Source organism: Elephantulus edwardii, unplaced genomic scaffold (genome assembly GCF_000299155.1).
Source record: "Elephantulus edwardii isolate Elephantulus edwardi_28Jun2011 unplaced genomic scaffold, EleEdw1.0 scaffold00002, whole genome shotgun sequence".
Taxonomy (NCBI): domain Eukaryota; kingdom Metazoa; phylum Chordata; class Mammalia; order Macroscelidea; family Macroscelididae; genus Elephantulus; species Elephantulus edwardii.
In genome coordinates, this window is record NW_006399752.1 from 43,326,162 (window position 1) to 43,351,446 (window position 25,285).

The 25,285-nt window shown below is 47.9% G+C and overlaps 1 protein-coding gene across 1 annotated transcript in view; it reads left to right on the forward strand.

Annotated features, from left to right (window-relative positions):
• FBLN5 (fibulin 5) overlaps positions 1-25,285 on the forward strand; it is a 119,478-nt gene that overhangs the window by 88,611 nt on the left and 5,582 nt on the right. Inside the window, exons 10-13 of the mRNA XM_006879211.1 lie at positions 1,394-1,513; positions 7,612-7,734; positions 12,722-12,848; positions 18,815-19,010. Of these exons, the coding sequence (XP_006879273.1) occupies positions 1,394-1,513; positions 7,612-7,734; positions 12,722-12,848; positions 18,815-19,010 (566 nt within the window). The remainder of the gene's footprint in view (positions 1-1,393; positions 1,514-7,611; positions 7,735-12,721; positions 12,849-18,814; positions 19,011-25,285) is intronic.

Sequence of the window (25,285 nt, forward strand, 5' to 3'; positions counted from 1 at the left end):
ATGTCAGACGAAGCCCCAGAATCCTTGCCTCCAAGGAGTAGCCTGGTTTAACCCTCTCTAGGATGAATCTGTTTGTTTTCTTGGCAGTCCATGGTACATTTAATACTCTTCTCAACCTTAGAAAGCAATTTAAACACTTTATGAATGAATGTACAGTCAGGTGCACTACTGGTTAAGGCAATTTCATGACTGTTGACATATTATATGCACCAATGAAGCCCTTAATACACTCAAGATAATGAATCTATCCCTTACTCCGAAGTGTTTCTTCTTTGCCTGCTTACAGCACCGCACCTTGTCCTATTTGGGCTTCTTTTCTTGTCTGTAAGGTGGAGTCCCACACCTGAAACAGGTCAGTGAGGATTACATCTGTGGAGACTCCTTGATAATCAGTAGTCACATATAATAGAGCTGTTGTTGTTGTAAAGTGCCGTCAAGTTGTAGACGACTCATAGTGACCCTCTGATTGAAAGACCTGAGCACTTGTATAACTTTCATCATTTCTCTAAGTTCATAGGGTTTCTGGAGGCAAGCTATTTCAGAAGTGGGTGCTACTCCTGCTTCTAAGCTTGTTTAACTGGAGGGCACCACCAAACACTGTCCACCATGGGTAACCATTCTCGCATTTGACACATCAGTGATAGATAGATAGATAGATAGATAGATAGATAGATAGATAGATAGATAGATAGAGAAATAGATCTAACTTATGAAAATGGATGGGAAAATTTCTCTGTTCTTTACCTGAAACTTTAAAATCAGTAGGGATGGGAAATGAGCTAATTGGTGCTGGAATAAGCAGCGAATGGGAGAAAGTAGATGTATTGGAGTTCCTATTGGTGAGCCCTGGAGAGAGGTCATGCTAGATGCTAGTGTGTGTAGGTGTACAACATGTATGTATACAATGCATTTGCACACACATTGTTGTTGATTGCCATCGAGTACAACTCATAGCGACCCTATGAACAAAAGGCCTGAAGCCCCTCTGCAGCCATTGACATTTATTAAAGTTCCTAGAGTTTCCGGAACAAGTTGTTTAGAAAGTGGATGCCACTCCTGCTTCCAAAGCTAGTGTGTGTAAGTATACACACACATATGTGTGTACATAGATAACACATACGTATACAATGCATTCACGTACACATTCACACACAAATGAAATGTGTGGGTGTGGAGTTTTCCTCCTTGCTGACCTGCAATCCCTGGAGGACATGGACGGATGCCTTGGTTCCTCCGTGAACAGTTTGGTGTCTGTGGTCTCAGTCTGCGAGGTCCTCATGCAGATCTTTGGTGCTGATGCAGCCGGCGGCCTGGTGGTAAATTTTGTGCCTTGTAGGTTTGTGTGGGCCTTCTGTCTTAGGAAGGTTCAATGACATTCTTTTGCTTTCCACAGACGTGAACGAGTGTGCAACTGAGAACCCCTGTGTGCAAACGTGCGTCAATACCTACGGCTCTTTCATCTGCCGCTGTGACCCTGGCTATGAACTTGAGGAAGACGGTGTTCACTGCAGTGGTAATGGCATTTGGCGTCTGAGGCTCCCACCTGTACTTAGGGCTGGGCTGGGGCAGGGGGTCCTTCACAGGTGTTTCCTCTTGTTTACCAGACATATCTCCAGTCTGGGACACTTCCCAGCGCAGTGGGGTCACGGTCACATAGGACAGAGATGAGTCACTTCCTGAGAGGTGGGGTGGTATCTACCTCCTGTGGGTGGTTCTTGTGAGGTGCTGTAGAGTCGAGTATGTCTCCTAACAACCCTAGGAACCGTGGACTTGAACCCTGTCCCATCCTCATCGTCTCTGACACACTGGAGCCCGTTGCTGCAGTCACTGCGTTAAATCTGTCTCGTTGGGGATTTTTCTCGTTTTCGCTGACTCTTCACCTTTCTGAGCATGATGTCCCTTTCCAAGCAATAGCCTCCCCTGTGGGTAGGTCATTTGACTCCTAATAAAAAGGCCAACAGAGCCACATTCTAGAGCCTGCGATGAGGCCAGAGAGGAAGGGGAGTCACCCAGTTGTGCGTGTTGCAGGGAGAATTATCCGTCCTCCCTAAGCACTGACTCAAGTCCTGGAAACCGGACAGATACGGATAATAGCCTAATAGCACATCCCACGGGGCAGGGCTTGGGGTGGGGGTTGCATGAGATCATGTAAGTGGAAACACTCTGTGAACTTGTACGAGCTCTCCAGATCGCCTGGTACACAGCGTGTCCTTAAAAGGGTTCTCGACCCAGTGAATGAACGAATGCTGAGCAAACGCCGTCTTACACACGTGTGAGTACATCGATGTCACGGCTTCGTTCACCGTGTAGGAACTTCTTCCAAACCCAACAAGCTCAGGGCAGTTTGTTGTCATTTTCTTGTTAACTCTCCTCGCCCTCCCTCCCCCAACAGGAAGTTAAAATAGAAATTGCCAGGTAGTTAGGATACTATCCTCGAAGATGGGTGGACATGTCTTCCTCCTGCTTCGCCCCGCAGCATAGGACACCACAAGGGCCCTGTGTGCACCGTGGTCTGTGCTTAGCTGCTGCCTAGAGAGGCCCACCCAAAGGCATTACAGAAATAAGCCCTGGTGATTGGTCTCCCTAAAGGTCACAGCTCAGAAAGCCCGAGGGGCTCACGCTCCTTCTGCAGGGCAAGTGAGCACCGTCAGTGGGATTAGATTCAAGGCAAAAGTTGGGTTTGTTTTGTTTGTTTGTTTCAACACTCCTCTAGAGTAATTTGTTTTTTCTTCTCTTCCTTTGTTCGTTCTCTCTCTCCCCTCCCTCCCTTTCTTTCTCTTTCTATCTCTCTCTCTCTCCCTCTCTTTTTCTATTCTCTTTACCCCCTCCCTCCCTGGCTGCCTTTCTCTCCCTTTCTGCTATTGGTGGAGCCCTGGTGGCTTAGTGGTAAGGAACTGCGCTGCCAAAGCAAACGTAAGTGGTTCGAATCCACCAGCTGCTCCATGTGTGACACATGGGCAATCTCCTTCTGTGTGATGAACCTCCTCTGAAAACCCACCAAAGGGTCAGCTATGGGTTGGTTCTGACTCGATAGTACAGTTTACCAGTGTTGAACTAAAGTAAACTCCATCCTACCTACTCTGGACATCATTAGCAGTTATGTTGTTATTGTTGTTAGGGGCTGTCAAGTTGAGTACAACTCATAGTGACTCTGTGAATGAAAGATCTGAACACTGTTCTGTCCTGCGTCCTCTCACTTCCTGACACACAGAGCGTATCGCATCAGTCACCGTGTCAATCCAGCTGGTTGAGGGTCTTCCTCTCCTTCGCCGACCCCCCACCCTTCCCAGCATCATGTCCTTCTCTAAGGAACAGCACCTTCTAGCAACATGTCCAAAATATGTGAGGCAAAGCCCCATTGCCTCCAAGGAGCACTCCGGCTGCACCCTTTCCCAGACGTAGCTGTTAGCAGTTATAAGTTAGCATAATTCAAATTAATGATGCTTTGCTGTGTTTTTTCAAAGTAACTGGGACCCTACACTAGGGTGTGGTAGTCTGCAGAGTGGGACGTTTCCCAGGCTCGGGCTTGACTGTAACAGGCACCGACCCAGGGCATGAATGAGGCTCATGTGACAGCTTCACTGAGGAACATTCTCTGGTCCAGCGATAGAGTTCACAGAAACCCCCAAACGCCTCCTTCTTAGGTTCCAGGAAGCAGGAGCCATCAGGTAGCCAACATGGTGACACAGAGCCCTGGACGGTGACTTAGAGCCCCGGGCTGATTAGATGACAGTCCTGAAAATGTACTCACATGGCCCCAGGCACAAATAGCTACTTCTTCCCTAGATTTTGGTTCCCCACATGGAACTCTGTGGGGTCTTTGGGCCAAAGAACTAGAAGTATGGAAAGTTTAGCTTTAATGAGATGGACTTCTGTGTTGAGAATTCTCTGCAAATCCATAGAGATGTTTGGACCCTCTTCCCAGGCCATCCAGTGGAGTGGCTGCAGGGCCAGGTAGAGCTGAGTGTGAGTCCTGGTTTCCCCTTTACTAATTTCCATGGACACATTGACTTCCTGGGTCTCTGAGTTCTCATCCCTTCCCCTCCTACAAGATGAGCAGACAGATGGAAAGAGGGGCTGCGTCCCTGCATGAGCACCTGCTGGGTTCCCTCCCTGCAGTGTGCCCCGTCCTCCCAGGGGTTTGCAGGGCACAGGAGAAGGGAGATAAGACGATGTTGGCGTTGCAAGGAGCTTACGCCTTGGTGGCCGGAGAAAGCTGGGCTGTTTCCTCCTGAAAAGACTCACAGCCTTGGAAATCTGATGGCAGATCTCTGTGGGTCAGAACCGATTTGCTGGCAGCTGGGTCGTCAGGATGGTCGGTGATGTCGCTGTGCCTCTGTGTTCCCCTACTGCCACTTTCTCTCAACTTGGAGGGACCCTACTTTCTGCAGAGTGAGAGACAGGCCCCCAGGGTCAGTGTGACTCACACAAGTCGATTCCGGTTCCATCCTTCCTCCTCCCTTTCTGGGCTTCTCCATCTTCCAGGAGCTGCGGTCCTCACTGTGTTATGAGAGCTGAGGTGGCCCTCTGGGCAGTGCCCACCCTTTCTCGTCCTGACCCCTTGTTCCTTGGGGATTGGCTGGGCCTCGCTGATCCTGGGATGCTCGCTATCACATAGATGAGTGGAAATGGTCAGATGGGGCCAGGAACCATGCCTGTATGTCAACTGTCCAGTGGAACTGCAGTCCTCAGCCATGTCTGGGGATAAAGTGGGGTCTATCGCACACCTTCCTACCCCAGTGGAGAAGGACAATAGTCAAATACTATCCTCTCCACGTGCCCTGGAACTGGCCCTTCTTAAGGGGCTGTTCCAACCTCAGGACTGTCAAAACTCTCCGGTGTTAAGGTTGCCAAGGAAAAAGCATTGTAGCATTTTATTGAGGAATGTGGCGTCTGGAGGCTGACTGACTGAATAGAAATCTCAGTTTTACCACTTACTGGTCATAGGAGCGTTGTTGGCACAGTAGTTAATGGCTTGGGCTACTAACCAAAAGGTTGGTGGTTCAAACCCACCCAGCAGCTCCATGGAAGAAAGACCAGCCAATGTGCTTCTGTAAAGACCACAGCCTAGCAAACAGCATGGACACCTTGCGACAGCAGTCATGCGTGAGAGTTGTCAGGCCGGCTGCCTTGGCTAAGTCTCAGCTCTCCTCTTTGGAGAGCAAGGCTAATAATGGTAGCTCCAGTCAAGGTTAAAGGGTCCCGGGGTGGTGCTAACAGGATCAGCTGCTAACCACAAGGTCAGAGGTTTGAGTCTGGCCAGAGGCACCTTAGAAGCTGATCTACATCTGAAAGCAGCAGCCGTGGAGAATTAGGGAGCTACAGTTCTGCTCTGACATGGGGTCTCCGTGAGCCAGTTTGCTCACTGTCAGGAAGCGGATCCAATTCATATTTGTCCTCCATTGTAGCAATGGGCCTGAGTGTGTCAGAGAGTGTAAGGGTGCTCAGGAGAGGACAGTGTTCAGATCTGTTGTTCATGGGTTGCTGTGAGTCTTTATGAATCATCTTCCCACAGAACTGCTGGTTTCCAGCTGCTGACCTCTGGTTAACACCCACCAGTGCTCCTTCTTACTGTTGTGATGCGCTGTCAAGTTGACTACGACTCGTAGAGACCCTGTGAACAGCTCCTTGTGTAGATTAAAGTGAGGCTTAAATATGACAAAGCCAGTCGAGTGTTTGACACAGCACTCGACACCCTGTGAGTCCTCAGAAACTGACAGGTTTCCCACTGCTGACGGTATGAATGGCGTCTTCAGCCTTAGAACTGGGCTGCTCTCTGTTCCGAGGTGATGCGGCCGGGGCCAGAGCTCTGCCAACATTCAGTCAGGTTCTGATGTAAAGCCTGGGACAGAAGCAGAGACCCTTCTCAGAATAGGTTTCTGCTCCTCAAACCAGCATCCCAATTCTGTTGGCTTAAACTTCCAGCCGAAGGCCCCCGGGAGGGAGGGACAGGGGGGCATGCTTCCTCCTGGGAGGCCAGGGGCTCTGGCTGTGATGGTGGGAGGGCCTGGCAGTGCAGGGGCAGCCTTGTTTGCGCTGACACCCTGCCTGGGTGGTTCGAGGCTCCTGTGGCCTGTGAAGGAGGGAGCGATCCGAGGACATGTCACATGGGGAAACTAGTGAAAGCAAACTTTTGGGAAACAACAACTGAAATAAAAACATGTTTTCTCTGGCGTGCTTGCCGAGTGAGGCCCGGCTGGGGGCTCTGTTGCCAAACTCTGTGTGTGAGGAGAAACTGGTTTTTCTGGAATGTCTTCTTCTGCATCCACTGGCATGGGCCCACCTGGGTGAAGTGTCCAATCACAGGACAGCACCTTCCCCCTACGCCCCCACCTCGCCAGCCAAGGTGGCCAACTCCAGGCTGCCCAGGCTAGCCCTGGGGACCCCCTGAGAGGTGATCTGATCACCTAACCACCCTGTTGTTGTCGCTGTCTACTGTCCAGTTGGAACCGACCCGTAGGTGACCCTCCTGTGGGTTTTCAGAGGCAGTAAATTGCACGGAGGAGATTGCCCATCCTTTTCCCACAGAGCAGCTGGTGGCCTTGAACCACGTGCCTTTGGGATTACAGCATTGCTTCTTACCACCAGACCAGCAGAGCTCCCTCTAACTACCCTACACCGTCCCAAAGTTTGCTCTTCAAGGAAATGATAGCACACTGTTATTTTAATGTGCTTAAAATCCTTTGGAAGTGGAGCCCTGGTGGCACAGTGACTAAGCCTTCAGCTGCTAACCCAGAGGTCAGTGGCCTGAATTCACCGGCCACTCTTCAGGAGTGTGTCTGTGTGTCTGTGTGTCTGTGTGCTCCTATAGAAATGACAGCCTCGGCACCCCTCTGTGGGCACTTCTGCTTTGTCTGCAGGGTCTGTAAGTTGGAAATGACTCTCTGGCATGGGGCTTGGTCTCAAGGAGGAGTCCTTGGGTGGGGTGAATAGTTAACCACTGTTAACATTAAGATTGTTGGTTTGGGTTCACATAGGGGTGCCTTAGAAGAGAGGCCTGGCGGTCTACTTACAGACGTTTAGCTGCTGAGGCCGTGGGGAGGACGGTTTTCCTGCAATGCGTGTGGGGGTGACTGGAGTTGAAATCAAGTGGATGACAATGTTTTTTTCAACATGAAAGATTAATAGAGGAGAGTTGGCGCTGCTAATGTTGCCCCTTCAGAAGACGGGGTCTCTGAATGCCAACCAGCGGGTTTTGGGTCTAGGGGAAGATCTCTGTGCACCCAGAAAAAATGCAGTGAGTGAATAAATCCCAGCCCCTCGGGCAGGTCAGAGGGGGCTGGTGGACTCACCTACAAAACAGAACGAATCAATACCAAACAGACGATGGGGGAGTGGGGGGTGGGCAAAGGCAGGAGGCGGAAACTCAGCAAAGATGGATTTCTGTCCCCTGAGCAGAGGCTTTCCTAATAAATGAGAGCCGTCCCAAGAAGAGCAGGCTTCCTTGGCAGGAAGTGAGCTCCCCATCCTAAGAAGCAGCCAGAAGTGACGGCTCCTTGGCAGGAGAGCTGCCGTGTCAGGGAGAAAAGGAAGGGAAGTGGATGGCCTCCCAGCCCCTCACCTACAGACATTCTATGACAATAAAGCACAGGTGTGATCTGTCGCCCCCAGATATGGACGAGTGCAGTTTCTCCGAGTTCCTCTGCCAGCATGAATGTGTGAACCAGCCTGGCACCTACTTCTGCTCCTGCCCGCCCGGCTACATCCTGCTGGAGGACAACCGGAGCTGCCAGGGTAAGGCCAGGTGGTGGGAACGGCTGAGGGCGCTGGGGGTGGGCCTCACTCTGGAGAACCCTTTGTGGCTTGAGTGGGTGTTGGTGGTGCACAGAGAGGCAGGCTCTGAGCTGGTGCCTTCGTATCCTGATACCCACCTTTGGGCCCCAGAATGGACGTGGGCCAGTTCACGTTTAAGTAAACTCCCAGCTGCACAATGCAACCTCCTTAGGTGCAGACTCCTGCCCCGTGGGCAGGTCTCTTCCGCCTGACTAACGGCTGCCGCAGGTCCAGTCAGGACTTCCGGTCACTGAGACCTACTCACTCAGACAGAGTCCCTGCAGACAGCCTGGCCAGTGTGTGCTATAATATATACACATGTATCTGTAATATATGTAGTTTGTAACACGTGTATGTATTATATACTATATATCAAGAAAAATGTGCATTATTAAACATGGTTATAGACTAGATATAATCATAGACGTGATAGCCTGTATAGTTTACTCACTCACTCGTCAGTTGCCTCTGAGTTGGAAGTAGCTCATAACTGACCTCCTAGCAGGTTTTTCAGAGGCTGTAAATCGAGTGGGAGGAAACTGTCTATCTTTACCCCGTGGAGTCAAACAGCCTGGCTTTGGTTTGGCTGTTCAACTACTTACCCACTAGGCCACCTGAGCTCCCCTGTGTCATTTTATAAGATATAAGTCTCTATTTGTCTATCTATCAGTTGTATTTACCCATAAATACGGGGTTGACTCTGACTCTTGGCAACTCTATGAGGAACTCTGGTGGCAGAGTGCTGTGCTGCTTTCTGAAAGGCTAGTGGTTCTAACCCACCCTTGGATTATTGGCTATTATTGTTGGTTCTAATCAATGCTCAGAGGGAGAAAGATGAGACTGATTGCTCCCATGAAGATTTGCAGTCTTAGAAGCCATGCTGAAGGATTGCTGTGTGTTATAGATGACTAGATGTAGTAGGCTTTTCGGTTTTGATAAAGTTTGTATGTTACAAACACTATAGCTTTGGTAGCCTAGTGGTAAGGAGTTCCACTGCCAGTCCAAAGGCACACAATTAGAATCCACTAGTTGCTCCATAGGAGAAAGATGGGCGTTGTTCTCCTGTGCAATTTGTTGCTGTGTACCATTGAATTGTAATCGACTGATAACTGACCTTCCAGTGGGTTTTCAAAAGCAGTTAATAGCACAGGAAGAGATGGCCCATCTTTCTCTTGTGGAACAATTGCTGGATTTGAATTGTGTGCCTTTGAGCTGACAGTGAAATGCCTCACCACTTAGCTACCACCATGTCTTCTGCTTTTTAAAAAATCGCTAGATGAGTGAAATATCTCAGTCACAAAAGGACAAATATTGCATAGGGCCACTATTGTAAAATAGGACTGACATTGGGATTGAGGGAAGACAGAGAAGGAGGGGAGGAATAATGTATACTGCATTGAAACAGATGAGGGAGAGAACTGTTTAAAAGAGATATGTGATTAGGAGTCCAGAATGAAGGCTGCATAGTGGAGTGGACTTGAGGGAAGGGATTGCATAGCAATGAAAGAGTATTTCTTTTACTTATCAAGGAGAAAAGTGAATTGAGGGGGAGAGAGTGGACAGGGAGAAAAGTGCAACAATGAATGACTGGAAACCCTAAGTCTCTGTAAACTTTTATTAAAAATCAATTAAAAAAAACCCCCCAAAACAAAACAAATAACGCTAGAGTCACTATGAATAGGTTCTGATCTGACTTGATGATACTTAACAACACCATGTACCATGTACACATATTATTTATATGCCATATGTTATATATGTAATATATGATTATTATTCATAATGCAGCTTCACAAACATAAGAGGTACTGGAAAACCCCTTGTTTTGGGTTTGGCACATCTTAGTTCTCAAAGTGACCTCTTTGCTTTCTAACACTTTCAAGAGACCCTTTGCAGCAGAGTTTCTCAGTGCGGTCACCGCCTGATTTCAGGAATTGCTGCTTCCTGTGGTGCTGACAAGTAAGGGGGACTGAGGGCAATTGATACCTTTGGGTTATGATGCTGGCAAAGAAAACTGAACAAACCATCACTGCCAGGGGAACAAATAAATCTGTCTTGGAAGAAATGCCTCCAGAATGCTTCTTTGAACCAAGGATAGTGCGCCTTCACCTCATCTACTCTGGGCACACTCAGGAGGGCTCGGTTGCTGGAGGAAGACATCATGCTTGGCAAAGTGTGGTCATTATTACTATGTACAGTCAAGTTGGAACTGACTCATAGCTGACCCTCCAGCAGGTTTCAGAGACTGTAAATTATATAGGAGGAGACTGCCTATCTTTGTCCTTCAGAGCAGCTGGTGGATTTGAACCAATTTTCTTTGGGTTCACAGCACAGCTCAGTGCCACTAGGCCACCAGAGCTCAAAGGCATTAATTCTTCTTCAGGCCTCTTGAACTTGACTCTCCACATAAGAACAACACAAGTACTGATCATGCTGTGCCCTTGAAATTAAATGTGGTTCCTAGGATGAGTCAAATATAGAGTTCAGAATCTTCTAGAAGCGATAGTAAAATGTGAAAAGGGGGAAAAATTTTAAACAAATTTTAAATGAAAAAGGAACAAGGTGAATATCATGATTTATCTTATTTAACACACTGTATAAATGTCAAACAAATATGTCTTGGGAAAGGTGTAGCCGAGGGTGCTCTGGAAGCAAGGATGGTGAAAGTTCATCTCATGTATTTTGGGCGTGGAGTTAGGAGGGTTCAGTCTTTGTAAAAAGGACATCATGCTTGTAAAGACGGAGGGTCAGAGAAGCAGAAGACCCTCGGTGAGATGGACTGACACAGTGACTCTAACAGCTGGCTCGAGTATGTCAGAGATGATCAGGATGGTGCAGAATAAGGTAGAGTTCAAGTCCATTGTTCACAGGGTCGCCACGAGTCAGAGTCAACTCCACTGCACACAACATATTAAAAATAAGTAACATCATGATGTTGTTGTTACGTGCCATCGAGTCGCTTGCGACTCATAGTGACCCTATGTACAACAGCCCTAAACCCTGCTCTGTCCTGTGCCAATCACACCGTCGCTGACATCCCATCCCAATTACCCCAGTCACTGAATCAATCCACCTCATAGAGGGCCTTCCCCTCCTGCGTTGTCCCTCCACCCTCCCAAGCATGATGCCCTTCTCCAAGGACCGGTCTCTCCTCACAACATGTCCAAAGTATATTATTAGACGGAGCCTCAGAATCCTTGCCTCCAAGGAGCCACCCGGTTTCATTGAAACTGTCAGTTCAAATTCAACTGGTGATTAATTTTATTTGGATCCACAATCAGTCAAAAAATGAAAAGACATGCCTTGGGAAAATCTCCTGTCAAGAACCTCTCCAAAGGGCTAAAGAGCAAGGACATCAGTTTCAAGAATAGGGTGCACCTGCCTCAAGCCATGGTATTTTCAATTCCTTTCATATGCTTGTGACAGTTGGATAAGATAAGGACAATGAATAAGGAGAAAAATTGAAGGGAGCTCTGGTGGCCTAGTGGCAAGAAGCTGCACTGCAATACCAGAGGTACATGGTTCAAATCCACCAGATGCTCTGCTGGAGAAGAAGGAGCGATCTCCTTCTGTACCAGTCAGATCTGATTTGATAGTACACACACAAAATAATAAAATAAAAAAATAGAAAAAAATGAAGAAAATTGATGCCTTTTGATCATCGTATTGGAGAAGAATACTGACTATCCTGTTGTTGTTGTTGTTGTTATGTGCCATCTAGTGCTTGCAACTCATAGCGACCCTATCTATGTACAAGAGTCCTAAACACCACTCTAGCCTGTGCCAATCTCGCCATCTCAGACACAATCATTCCCACCACTCCACTCACAGAATCGATCCATCTCATCGAGGGTCTTCCTCTCCTGCGCTGTCCCTCCACTCTCCCAAACATGTTGTCCCTCTCCAAGGACCAGTCCCTCCTTGCAACATGCTCAAAGTATGTCAGACAAAGCTTCAGAATCCTTGACTCCAAGGAGCATTCTGGCTTCACCCTCTCCAGGACAAACCTGTGGACGGCCAAAACCACAAATAAGTCTGTCTCAGAGGAAGAGCAATTAGGGTGCTACTCAGAGGCAGGCATGGTGAAGCTTCATCTCACATTCCTTGGGAATTTTATCAGGAGGGCAGCTTTTGGAAAAAGCCACCCTACTTGAAAAAGTAGAGGGTCAGAGAAAGAGAAGGAGACTCTCAACAGGACGGATTGACACAGTGAGTGTGAGAACGGGCTTGAGCAGGACGGAGATGGTGAGGGGGTGCAGAATAGGGCAAAGCTCAGATTTGTTGCTCATAGGGGCGCTATGATTCGGTTTGTGATTGACCCAACAGGCACCTAACAACAACATTCAAAATGCTATCATGTCAACATATCATCAACATATTAATATTAACATAAACTTTATGAAGTGTGATCTTTTGCATGATTTTCTGTACTGAGTTGTCTATTCTGGTGTACATTTTACATATAGCTTGTTACTAGGTGTTGTCATGTTAACCATGACTCAAAACAGCCCTATGAACAGCAGATCTGCACGTTGTTCTATCCTGTGCCATCCTCACCGTCTCTGCCATGGTGGAGCCCATTGTAACAGTCGCTGTGTCGATCCATCTTGTTGAGGGTCTTCCTCTCCTTCTCTGACCGTCCACTTTTCCCAGGGCGATGTCTTTAATCCAAGGACCAGCCCCTCTTGACAATATGCCCAAAGTGTGTGAGACACGTTTCCCAATCCAGGACAGACTTGTTCTTTCCACGTGCAGGGTGTCTCCGTGTGGACTAGCCACCATCCTTCCACATGCTGAGAAGCCCCTGAGGTTAGAGCCTGCCATGCAGGTAAAGGGAGCTCTATGGTCAGACCCAGGCAGCCGTGCCCACCCTCCTCCTGTGCACAGAGCTGGCTGCTGCTGCCTGGGACCCGCTGGCCTCCCTCAGCTTCTCTCCTCTGCCTTCCAGACATCAACGAATGTGAACACAGAAACCACACGTGCAACCAGCTTCAGACCTGCTACAATTTGCAGGGAGGGTTCAAGTGCATCGACCCCATTCGCTGCGAGGAGCCCTATCTGCGTATCAGTGACAAGTGAGCCTCGGCTGTCCCCTGGGGGGTGGTACATGGAAGGGGAGTGGAGGGGGGTGGTCAGGGAATGGGGGGTAAGGAGGCTGCACCTCAGCATGCCCCACTGAGAGTGGATCTGAGTGAACAATCATTTCTGTGGCTAGTTCAGCTGCCCTCTCTGTGGACAGAATGCTCACTACCTTTCCAGTGGGGTGCACACATGCACACACACACACACACACACGCGCGCGCGCGCGCGCATATACACACACACCTTTCTCTGTCGCTCCCTCTTTAGTGCCAAAGCCAAGTGGAGTTTTTCTAGAAAGCTGACCAAGCAGAGGCCAGGTTCCTGCACCTCCTCTGTCTTTACTGACTCTGCTGTGGAAGCTTCTCTGATGTAATGTGTGTAGGACTCACCTGGGATCCTGTTAAGGTGCAGATTCTGATGCGGAGGATCTGCCCAGGAGCTCGGGATGGGTTTCTAATAAGCTCCCAGGAGCATTTGGTGCTGCCAGTGGCTCTGGGCTGCGCTGGGAGCCGTGAGGTGCCGGAGAGTTTGCTAAAGGAGGGTTTGAACTATTATTCTTTTAGTTAGCGCCTCAATGCTTAACCACCTTGCTACCAAAGGCCCTGGTAAATGTACTGCCCAGCCAATGGGTTGATCCCAACTCACAGCAACGCTGTAGGACAGAACAGAGCAGCTCCTTAGGACTTCCAAGTCTAAATCTTTTCAGAAGCATTTGCCACATCTTTTTTCCGCAGACCTGCCAGTGGGTAAGAAATGCTGACCTTTTGTACAACAATCAGGTGCTTTAGCACTGCACCACCAAGACAACTTGGTTAAATGCACTGTTACTGTGTGCTATTGAGCTGCCTGAGAATCATAGCAACCTTATGTACTCTGCCCTCTGCTCTGAACTCTGCCATATCCTGAGCCAGTCTCAATGACTCTGACACACCTACCCCCATTATCCCATCGCTGAGTCCATCTGTCTCATCCACGGTCTTCCTCTCCTATGCCGTCCCACCACCCTTCCAAGCATGCTCTCCTTCTCCCAGGTCTGGTCCCTCCTGGCCACGTGCCCAAAGTATGTGAGATGGAGCTTCAAAATTGTTGCCTCCAGGGAGAAACTAGGGCCATTTTTTCTGCTCCTCACATACCTAGAATTTGTTTCCTTCTTTTAGCCTCCCGTGTCCAAATGTGTATGCATATACATGTGTGTGCACACGTGTGTACGTGAGTACATACAAGGTGAATGCATATGTCTGCATCTGCCCTCCTCTCTTCTGAAGAGTCACATGTGAACGCACCTGAGCATTAGAGCATCTGCCCCCCAGGAACACCTCATCGAAGGGAGCGGTTTCTGATTCACAGCTTGCACAAAAGAGAGGACACAGCCCAGGAGGGTCTCTTTAAAGAGGTCCTCACATGTTGCTGAAAGGCATGCCGAGTTCTCTGATTTCAAGGACCCCATTCTCTCTGGGTTCTCTGTGGTTGGGGACCGGACATAGTTCAGCTCACAATTGGTGTTGCTCCTGACACGACATGACAAACGCAGAGCTCTCTGTCCAGGCCATCCCAGTTTCTCTCCAGCTGTCCTTCTAGCTCTGCCTCCTGGCCAGGTGCTCTGTGCTCCTGCTGGCTTGAACAGACCTCCTCTCACCTCTCCCTTGACCTCAGACTGCCCAGCTTTGGGGCACAACTTTTCCACCTATGGAAGGAATTCGGCCTCTGGCCACAGAGCCAGATCTGCCCCGTCCCTCTGACCTTAGCTCAGATGCTACCTCCGCGGCTGTCTGTGGTTCTCCTCGACTGGGAGCCATCAATCTTCTCAACCAGGCATTGAAACCAAACAGGTTCATTCTGACTTGACCTGCTGAGAACTCGCCTGTCTACAGGAGACATATGAGATCAGAACTGACATTTTTAACAGGATCCCTGGTGATTCTTATGTGTTCTTGTTATGAATCAACTCACAGCTGACCTTCCCATGGGTTTTCAGAGACAGTAACTCATACAGAAGGAGATGGCCCACATTTCTCCTGTGGAGCAGATAGTGGATTTGAACACTACACCTTTGAATTGACAGTGCAATTCCTCACTACTAAGCCACCATAGCTCTCCTGATTAAGTAGATGTTGCTAAAATGTAGATTCTGATCTTTTATATCTGGGACAGACAGACAAATTTGCAGCAGGGAGTCCAGCTGGAATAAACTGGTACGCAGACCTTTTTCAACTTCTTTTAGGAAACAATTTCTCCCACCCCAATATGACATGTGACATTTTTATATGATTATTTTGGCATCAGGGCTGTTTTGGTTATTTTGACAAAGAGATATTTTGATATAGCCTTTAAAATGAGGAATCTTTTTTTTCTTAAATTCTTTCATTGTTCTATAATCCCCTGACCCCTCCAAGTCTACAGTCCACTTTACTATGCATTTCTTTTTCTGGAATCTCGTCATGAAATAATACCTAATCCTATATTCTTTTTAAACAGTTCTCTCCCTCATCTGTTTCAATGCAGTATACATTATTTTTCCCCTCTTTTCTTAAGTTCCCCCAACCCCGATGTCAGTCTCGTTTTACAACAGTGGCACTATGCAGTATTTGTCCCTTTGTGTCTGAGATATTTCACTCAGCATAATGTCCTCCAGGGTCACTCATTTTGTGTAATATTTTATGAATTCCTTGTTTTTCAATGCAGCGTAGTATTCCATTGTATGAATATACCACAGCTTCTCTATCCATTAATTTGTTGATGGGCACTTGGGTTGTTTCCAGCTCTTTGCTATTGTGAACAAAGCAGCAGTAAACATGGGTGTGCATATATCTGCTTGGGTGGCAGTTTTGGTTTCTTTAGGGTATATTTCCAGTAGTGGAATTGCTGAGTCAAATGGTATTTCTACACTTGATCTTAGCCAAAAGGCTGAGAACCAATTCAAATGTTATTTCTATATGCAACTTTTTGAGAAAGCGCCATACCGCCTTCCATAGTGGTTGTACCATTTTACACTCCCACCAATGGTGAATAAGGGTTCTAGTTTCTTTACAACCTTGCCAGCATTTGTTGTTTGCTGTTCTGTTTAATTTTGCTATTCTGACTGGGGTGAGATGATATCTCATAGTTGTTTTGATTTGCATCTCTCTTAGAGCTAAGAATTTTGAACATTTCTTCATGTGTTTGTGTGCCATCTGAATGTCTTCGGTGAAGTGTCTGTTCATATCCTGTGTCCATATTTCAGCTGGGTTGTTTACCTTTATCTTGTTGTGGTGAAAAAAGAGGAGTCTTTTAAAAATTGTATTTATTAAACAGTAATGGGACTCCCGCTATGTGCCAGACACTGTGCTGTGTGCTCGATTTTTTGCTCTGGTGGGAAATAGAATCTCATGGGGGGAAAAGACACTGAATAGTTGTCATTTGGAGGAATCACATAGCCCACTGGCCCGGTGCTGTCAATTCTGACTCACAGCTACTTTCTATGAGTCTTTACAGCCTCTGTAATCTGATGGAGGGCCCTTCTGAGACGGAACTGACTCGACTGCAGAGTTTGAGTTTAGTGGTTGTCATGGGAGGAGCTTGCCTATCTTTCTCTCAAAGGGCAGCTGGTGGGTTTGAACTTCGCCTTTTGGTTACCAGTCTGACATGTTAAGCACCGTTGTTGTTGAGCTGAGCACGACTCTTAGCGACCCTATGAACAACATACCTGAGCCCTGTGCTATCCTGCACAATCTCTGAGACACTTGAGCCTTTACTGCAGGCACTGTGCCAGTCCCTCTGGTTGAGGGTCTTCCTCTCCTTTGCCAATCCTCCACCTTTCCAAGCATGATGCCCCCTCCAAGGAATAACCTCTCCTAGCAACATGCCCAAAGTATGCAAGATGAAGCTTCATCATCCTTGCCTCTAAGAAGCACTCTGGCTGCACCCTCTCCAAGACCTATCTGTTTGTTCTCCTGGCCATCCATGGGATATTCAGTGCTCTTCTCCAGCTCCACAGCTCAAAGGGATCAATTCTTCTGTCATCCAGCTGATTCACTGTGAAGTAATAAAATCACCAATTGCCATCCAGCCACTTCCTTTCTGTGCATCAGAGTGGAATTGCTCCATCGAGGTTGTGATGGCTGAGCTTTCAGAAGATGATCACAGGCCTGAGACATCTCCAGTTGGGCTTGAACCTCCAACCTTTTGGTCCACAGCTCAACACTTAACCATGTGTGACACCCAGGAATGGATACAGTGAACAGGAAGAATGGATGTTTATAAAGAGCGCAGTCTGGGCCTGACTGTGACTAGGGATTCAGGAGGCTCGTCTGAGGGGATGGCATTTAGGCTCTGATGGGAAGGTGATTGACATCCACTAACCAGAGAGGAAGAGCAGAGGGAACAGCGTGTGCAGAGGCTGCAAGGCAGGCATGACCTTGATTCCTATTCCTTCCTGGGGTCAAGCGGGGAAGACACAGCATCTGACTTATATTTTACAAAGGACTCTGGCTGCTGTGTTGAGAATGGACTAAAGAGAGAGACCGGCTGGGAGGCCATCACAGATGTCCATGAGGAGAGGGCAGTGGAAGCATTTGTGGAGATGGTGAGAAATAGACAGATTTGGAATTTATTTCGGGAGGCCAAACAACAGGTCTTTGTGGATAGCCTGGATGGTGGGGCAGAACTACAGAGACCTGACTTCCACTTCTGGCCACCAAAGCATTGTCAACAGATGCCACGGCCCTACTGTGAACTCTCACCACCGGGGCAGGTCCAGATGTCTCGGGGATAAGGTGAAGGATGAGGGTCAGAATCAAGAGATGTCTAACACAGTCATTCCTCGGTGATACAAGCCAATGATCTTACTCCTGAATGAACCTCTTCATCCTGAAATATTTCTGCCTTGCTTTTCAGCTGACTGAAGGGCTCTTTTCACTTCTCCCGAGGATCTTCTGTGATCAGGCCTTGGCTTCCAGCTTCTCGCTGCATCTGAGTTGTCATCTCTTCTGCTAGTTTTCCACACATATATAGTTTTCCCTCGCTTTCCTGGACTCTTCTTTCTGCTCAGATTCCCAATGATCTGGTCTGAAAGGTTAACGAACATTGTGAAAAGTGAATAGGAATTATTAGTGACAATAGTTCATGTGTCCCTTATGCCAATTCTGTGCTAAAAAAGTCAATGATTTGAGATTAACGCAGCTCTGACCTTAGTGTTTCAGATCAGCTGCTTTGTGTTAGAGATACGTGTGTCTATGACTTACTTCTCCTGCATCCAATTCCTAAGCAACATGCCTCTGGAAACTCTATGAATTTTGATAAACGTCGATAGCTGCAAAGGGGCTTCAGGCCTTTTGTTCATAGGATCGCTATGAGTTGTGCTCGTCTTGACAGCAATCAACAATCAACAACAACTGCAAGGTGAACTAGTGGAAGTCAGAATCTTATTTTTGGTCGTCCTTTCTAAGTGTTTAGTGTTGTGTCTTGAACATAGGGAGTTCTGAGCTCTTGTTTATGGAGCATAAAGATTAAACTCGTTCCACACAAACTGGGTGAAGTAACAGAGGTTGTGAAAGGGACCCTGAAGCCTGTCAGTCAAATTTCTCATTTTAATTTCTCATTTTTCCAATTGTTCTAACTGGCAGTAGGGAGTGATGGTTGGGGAGGTGATGCAATGCGGCCAGCAGTGCCCATGACCCGCTAACTACAGGGCAAATGGAAGTGCATCAGAAAATACCACAGTTTTCTGAAAACCAGAGACCTAAGATTTGTGTTCTAGCAACCAGACCGTCTGATGGACTGGAAGAGACCATTGTCTGGGAAATAGGGAGCTCACCCACATGGTGGTGGGTGTTCAGGCTGGAGTCAGGATGGACAGGGTGAACTGTCACAGTGCCTGGATGGTGAACGTGTGGTGGCCTCATATTTAGTTTGTTACAAAGCAGGGAGGGACAGCCAGCCACCAGGAAGACCTTACTGACATACTCATTTCCTTTCCCACCAGCCGCTGCATGTGCCCTGCTGAGAATCCCGGCTGCCGAGACCAGCCCTTCACCATCCTGTACCGGGACATGGACGTGGTGTCCGGACGCTCTGTCCCTGCTGACATCTTCCAGATGCAGGCGACAACCCGCTACCCTGGGGCCTATTACATTTTCCAGATCAAGTCCGGGAATGAGGGCAGAGAGTTCTATATGCGGGTAAGAGCTGGTGGTGAAGTATGGTTGGTCCCTATTCCAATGTTATGTGATGTAGCTGAGGACCCCAGGGCTCTGTTGCTAGGAACAGGTAAGAGTGCAGGTGTGGAGCGGGGGCAGGTACGAAGAGAGGAAGGTCCAGTGGGATGGAACAGTCAGGAGTTCAAGGTTCTGCTTACCACAGATGGCCATTCTCCTCTATGACCTTGGGATTCTCATCTGAGGAGTGGGATGTTGAACCAGCACTTGGGTTACCCAGTCTTGGGCGCCTTCTAAAAGTCTGTGCAAGAAGGTATTCATGTGTCCACTTATCTACCAGCCATTTGAAAAATACTTGTTAGGTTCTATGGGAGCTCTGGTTGCCTCAGGGCAAGAAGCTGCACTGCAATCCCAGAGGTGCGTGGTTTGAATCCAGCTGATGCTCTGCTGGAGAAGGAGGGGCAATCTCCTCCTGTACCAGTCAAATCTGATTTGATGGTAAATATACAAAAAATAATTAAAAAAATATATTTGTTAGGTTCTCACTGTGCACTTCTTTCAGCGGTAGAGGGCTCCCTTTCCGTGTGGGCACCGGGCTGCCTCGCTTCACGTGCTGCCACCATCCAACCAGCAGTGGAATTTTGCATGTTGCTGTGATGCTGAATAAGTTTAGTCAGAGCGTGGAGACCTAGATGGGTGAGGAAGAGAGGCCCACCTGTCTCCTTCTGAAAGTCCATCAGCACAGGCTGTGTGGATCCCAATGGTCCAGTCCACCAGGGTTGGGGGCTCAGGAACGGGCAGTGCTTAGTTCCGTTGTGTGTGCGGGTCATGTTGCACTGAGCCCTGACTCCCCAGCAACCAGCACCAACAACACAAGTTGCTAGACAACAAAGACTGACCAGTGAACAGATCATCCTCCACTCGCTGCCCACATGGCGCTTCCATTCCAGGGCACATAAAGGCGTGGTCACAGACGTGGACTGTACCTGCACCTTCCCGTGTCGTAGCCTCTAACCACACCTGATTCTATAAATTTTACTTCAGTGACTAAAACAAAGCACAATGACAATCGAGTCCTTCGTGGCTCTAGTCACACTTTGAGGGCTTGGTGGCACACGTGACTGCAGTGTTGGATAGCTGAGAAGTGGACTGTTTCCATCATGGCAGGAAGGGCTACTAGACGGCACCACTTTGTACCAGCAAACACATTTTAGAGCACACATCCCAAAACAGATCTGCTTACATACAGCTCAAGGAGGCCTCATGGCTTAGGGCTGATTGGCAGCATCATGATAGATTGTGACGAGATTAACAGCTTCAGCCTGCTTGTCTCCACAATCAACATTCTAGGTACCAGCAGCCAGGATATCAAAAGATGAATTGCATCGGGAAATTCTGCTGTCAGGGACCTCCCCAGAATACTGAAGAGCAAGACTAAGATGTGTATTATCCATGCCATGGTCTTCGCAATTACTCGCTAGGTGTCAGAGTTGGACAATGACTAAGGATGATAGAAAGATAATTGATGCCTTTGAGCTGTGGTGCTGAAGAAGAGTATTGAATATACCGTGAAAGAATTTGTTCAAATTTGTATTTGAATTTTGTAAATAAACTAGTAGAAAATTAAAAAAAAAGAGAAAAAGAAGAAGAAAAAAATATATCACAGACTGCTAGGAGAACAAACAGGTTAATCCAGGAGGGAGTGAAACCAGGCTACTTCTTAGAGGCAAGGATTCTGAAGCTTCCTCTGACATGCTTTGGACATGTTGCAAGGAGGGATCAGTCCTTGAGAGAGACGTCAGGCTTGGGAGGGTGGAGGGACAGTGCAGGAGAGGAAGACCCTTGATGAGATGGATTGACTCAGTGACTGGGGTAATGGGGGTTGATGTGTCAGAGAAGATGAAATTGGCTCAAGATAGAGCAGGGTTCAGAGCTGTTGTACATAGGGTTGCTATGAGTTGCAAGTGACTTGATAGCACATAACAACAACAGTTTCATAGTGGGTTAAGAGTTGGCCTGCTAACTGAAAGGTTGAAGGCTCAAACCCACCACCCACTTTGCAGGGGGAAGATGAAGCAGTCTGTTCCTGTAAAGCTTTGCAGGTTGGAAACCCAATGGAGCAGCTCTACCCTGTCCAATGGGCTCACTCTATGGGTCAGAACCAACTCAATGGCAGTGAACTTGTTTATGAATTACATACAATTACATTCATAATATCAGACAATTTCTGTTCTTAAACTTCATCTCCTAGTCCTGCCGGGGTGATCACACCTCTCTAGAGACCACAGGCCTGGAGTGATGTTTGTCACACGTCAATGTGCATTAGAATCATCGAGAGCTGTGTCCAAACAGATCCCTGAGTGCCATGCCCAGACAATCTTTTTCATAATATAAGGGTACTACAGCCTAGTGTATTATAGATGCAGTGATCAGTATAGGGTAAGCCCCTTCTGGAAGCTTCTGCCAGTGCCCCAGTTGTCACTGCAACTGAGGGATCTTTGTGACTCATCAGCTGAGATGTGTGTGGTTTGTGCCTTCCCTGAGAACACTGAGAAGTTCCTAGTGCTTTGTTATTTCTTGGAGGGGGGTGCAGGGATGCTGTGGGGCGTGGGTACCCCAGGAGAATGACTGAAGGAATTTATGAGCAAGGTGAGATGGGGAGCGTGGAGCAGGGGTAGGAGGGCAGCTGGCTCCTGGCTTGAAAAATCCAAGAATGACACCTGAGGAAGAGAGCATGCTTGGCGTGTGGGGCCCTCAAAGCGCCTGGACTTGAGGGTGGAAAGGCAGAAACCCACCAGGCCAAGCTGAGCTTCAGAGGGTCCAGGTGTGCAAAGCTGCAGCTCTCCTGGGGAGGCCCCGTGGAAGCCAGGCAGACCTGCTTCTAGGGGACGTTCTGTGACGCCCAACCCTGTGACCTTGGCGCGTTACTAATCTCCCCGCACTTCCTCTCCCTCAGCTCTTAAGAGGGGATAATGATAGTTTTTGCTCTGAGATTAAACTGGATCATCTACTTAGTTTCATTCCGAGCACAGAGAAAGGCTGTTTTTTAATCAAATTATTGGGATTTGCCTGGGCAAAACCTTCCAGGGACTTCCTTTCACTGCCCCTGCTAGCTTGCTCTTCTGCCCATCTGGACACCTTTGGCTCATTCCATAGGGTTGCCAAGCTCTTTGAGTTCGTTCGGAATTGCCTGTTCTTCCATGCCAAGGGTCAGTGCTGGGGCAAAGGAAACCTTTAGCCTCCAGCCCCTCCTGCCCCAGTCAGTGGAAAGCTCATCCCCTCTCCTGGCTCAGTGCTGGGGGGTCTGGGGCTGGCCTCCTGTCCCCTTCTCCATCTCCTCTCCCTCTCTCTCCTTGCACACTGCCTGTGACCCTGGCTTCTCTGGGGCTGGGGACAGGGTGTGGGCGAGAGGAGAGCATTCAGATATATTAATGTGGACACTCTTTCTGGGACTTCCTGCTAACATGTCATGGAGGACCTCCGGCTCCCTGCCCCAAACCTTGCCACATCCCTTCTGTGTGTCTGTCCTGTACACACTTTCTGTTGGAGGAGCTGTTCTCACCCCGGCAAGCAGCTCTGCAGGGATTTTCTGGACACTAATACTGAGGTTCAGTGTCCCCAGAAAATCCTGGGACCTTTCACCTAAATGCCTCTGGGGTAGGTACCCCCCACACACACTGCAGACCCCTCTCCCACCGTGGAGTGGGGCGGCCCTGGGTCTCTCACCTCTAGACTCTGTCGAGGAGAGGGTCAGGTACCGCTCTCTGCATCCTTAAATCTCTGGGGACACGCATCTCTGAGCACCCCTCTCAGGATCCTCTCTTGCTTGAGGTGTGGCTGCTAAATGTGTCCCATAAATCCTATGGAGGGTCGAGCTGGAACTAGAGAAGGTGATCTTTGTAAGTCCTGTAGAATAACCGTCCCAACTCCAAACCCAAACCAGGTCAGTGCGGATGCATGTCGACCCACATGGGTCCATATAGAACTTCCTGTCCGGAGGTTTTCACTGGCAATCAGAGGTGGACACCAGGACTTCCTTCCAAAGTGCTTCTGGGTGGATTCGAATCACTCACCTTTCAAGTGTGTTAACCTCGGTGGCATAACTGGCTATGTGCTGTGCTGCTAACCCGAAGGTCAGTGGTTTGAATCTGCTAGTTACTGCAAAAGAGAAAGGATGGTGGGTGGACAAACAACTTGTAACAACAGAAACAATAAAGCAGCAGCAAATTGCATCCAGTTCCCAGAGTATACATGCTGTACACTGGCATATCTTGTATTCTACTTCATTTTACAGTAATTCATCGATACAGCATTTTATTATTACTATGACAGAAGAAGAATCAATGCCTTTAAGTTGTGGTGCTGGAGAAGAGTCTTGAACATACCATGAACCGCCAAGAAAACAAATAGATCCATCTTGGAGAGGGTGAAACCAAGTTTCCCCTTGGAGGCCAGGATTTTGAAGCTCCGTCTCATATACTTTGGGCATGTGGCCAGGAGAAACCAGTCCTTGGAGAAGGACGCCATGCTCAGGAGGGTGGAGAGAGAGTGCAGAAGAGGAAGGCCTTAGATGAGATGTAATGGTACAGTGATCGGGGCAATGGGGGTTGGTGTGTTGGAATTAGGGAGACTGGCCCAGGAGAGGGCGGGATTCAGAGCTGCTGTACATAGGGTCACGATGGGTCACAGGTGACTCAAGAGCACATAATAACAACATTACAAATGAAGGTTTTTGGCAAACTTGCATAGAGCAAGTTATACCATTTCCCCAACAGCATATGTTTACTATGCCACAGCTGGGTAATTCTGACAATATTTCAAACTTTTCCATAATGCTAATCCGTGAAAGTGTTCTGGTGACCTTGTGGTAAGAAGCTGAGCTGCAATCCCCAAGGCATGTGGTTACCCGCTCCTGCTGCTTCATGAGAGGAAGATGGGCAATCTCCTCCCATACAATTTATTGCCTTTGAAAACCCACCGGAGAGTCAGCTATGGGTCGGTTCCAACTCCATGGTATACAACACCACCACTCCATACGCGGTAGATTGCGTTATTGTTGCTATGTGCTGTTGTGTTGACTCCAACTCATAGCCACCTTATGCACAATAGCTCTAGACCCTGCTCTATCCTGAGCCACTCTCACCGCCTCTTAAACACTTACCCTCATGACCCCAGTTACTGTGTCAATCCATAGCCTCTGGGGTCTTCCTCTCTTGCACTGTCCGTCCGTCTTTCCAAGCATGATGCCCTTCTCTAAGGACTGGTCCCTCCTGGCAACATACCCAAAGCATATCAGACGAGGTGTCAAAATCCTTGCCTCCAAGAAACATCCTGGTTTCACCCTTTCCAGGATAGACCTATTTGTTCTCTTGGCAGTCCATGGTATGTTCAATACTTTTCTCTAGCACCACAACTCAAAGGCATCAATTCTTCTGTCATCTTCAGTTGTTGTCCAGGTTTCTGATGCATATCAAGTAATTATGAAGACCACAGCCTGTATCAGGTGCACTTAGTCTCTAGACTGACATCGTTGCCCTTCAGCACTCTGGAGAGGTCCCTGACAGCAGATTTTCCTAATGCAATTTGTCTTTTCATTTCTTAACTGCTAGTGCTGAGAGTGTTGATTGTGGACCTGATCAAGCTGAAATAGTTAACAATTTCAATCTCTTCTCTATTATGGTGCTGCCAATTTGCCCAGTGGTGAGAATCTTTGGTTTTTTTATATTGAACTTCAATCCACATAGCAGACTACAGTCCTTGACCACCTGCAGCAAACGCTTCAGGTCCTCCTCAGTTTCAGCAAGCAAGGTTGTATCATCTGTATAATGCAGGTTACAGAGCTGAGTCTTCCTCCAATGTTGATGCCACATTCTTCCTCATAAAGTCCAGACTCCCAGATGATATGTTCTGCCTATAGATCAAAAAGGTATGGAGATAAGATGCATCCATGGCACAGTAGAGAAACAAACAAACAAATCAGCTCACTGCAATCAAGTGAATGCAAACCTTCCATTTGTGAGGCTATAAATCTTTCTAGGAGAAGCAGTGAGTGGATTAATTTGTTTTTAATTTTAATTTTTAAATTGTATTTCAAATTGGAAAAACTCAAAGGGTTATACAATTCCATTAGATAAACGTCTGGCTGCTGATGGAAGAGGACTGCAGACAGTTCACATAAATGAAAATTTTGCGAAACTGGCCGAAGCCCTCTATATTGCTGACCGGAAGGCTCGGGAAGCTGTGGAAATGCGTGCCCAAGTAGAGAGAAAGATGGCTCAGAAAGAAAAGGAAAAGCATGA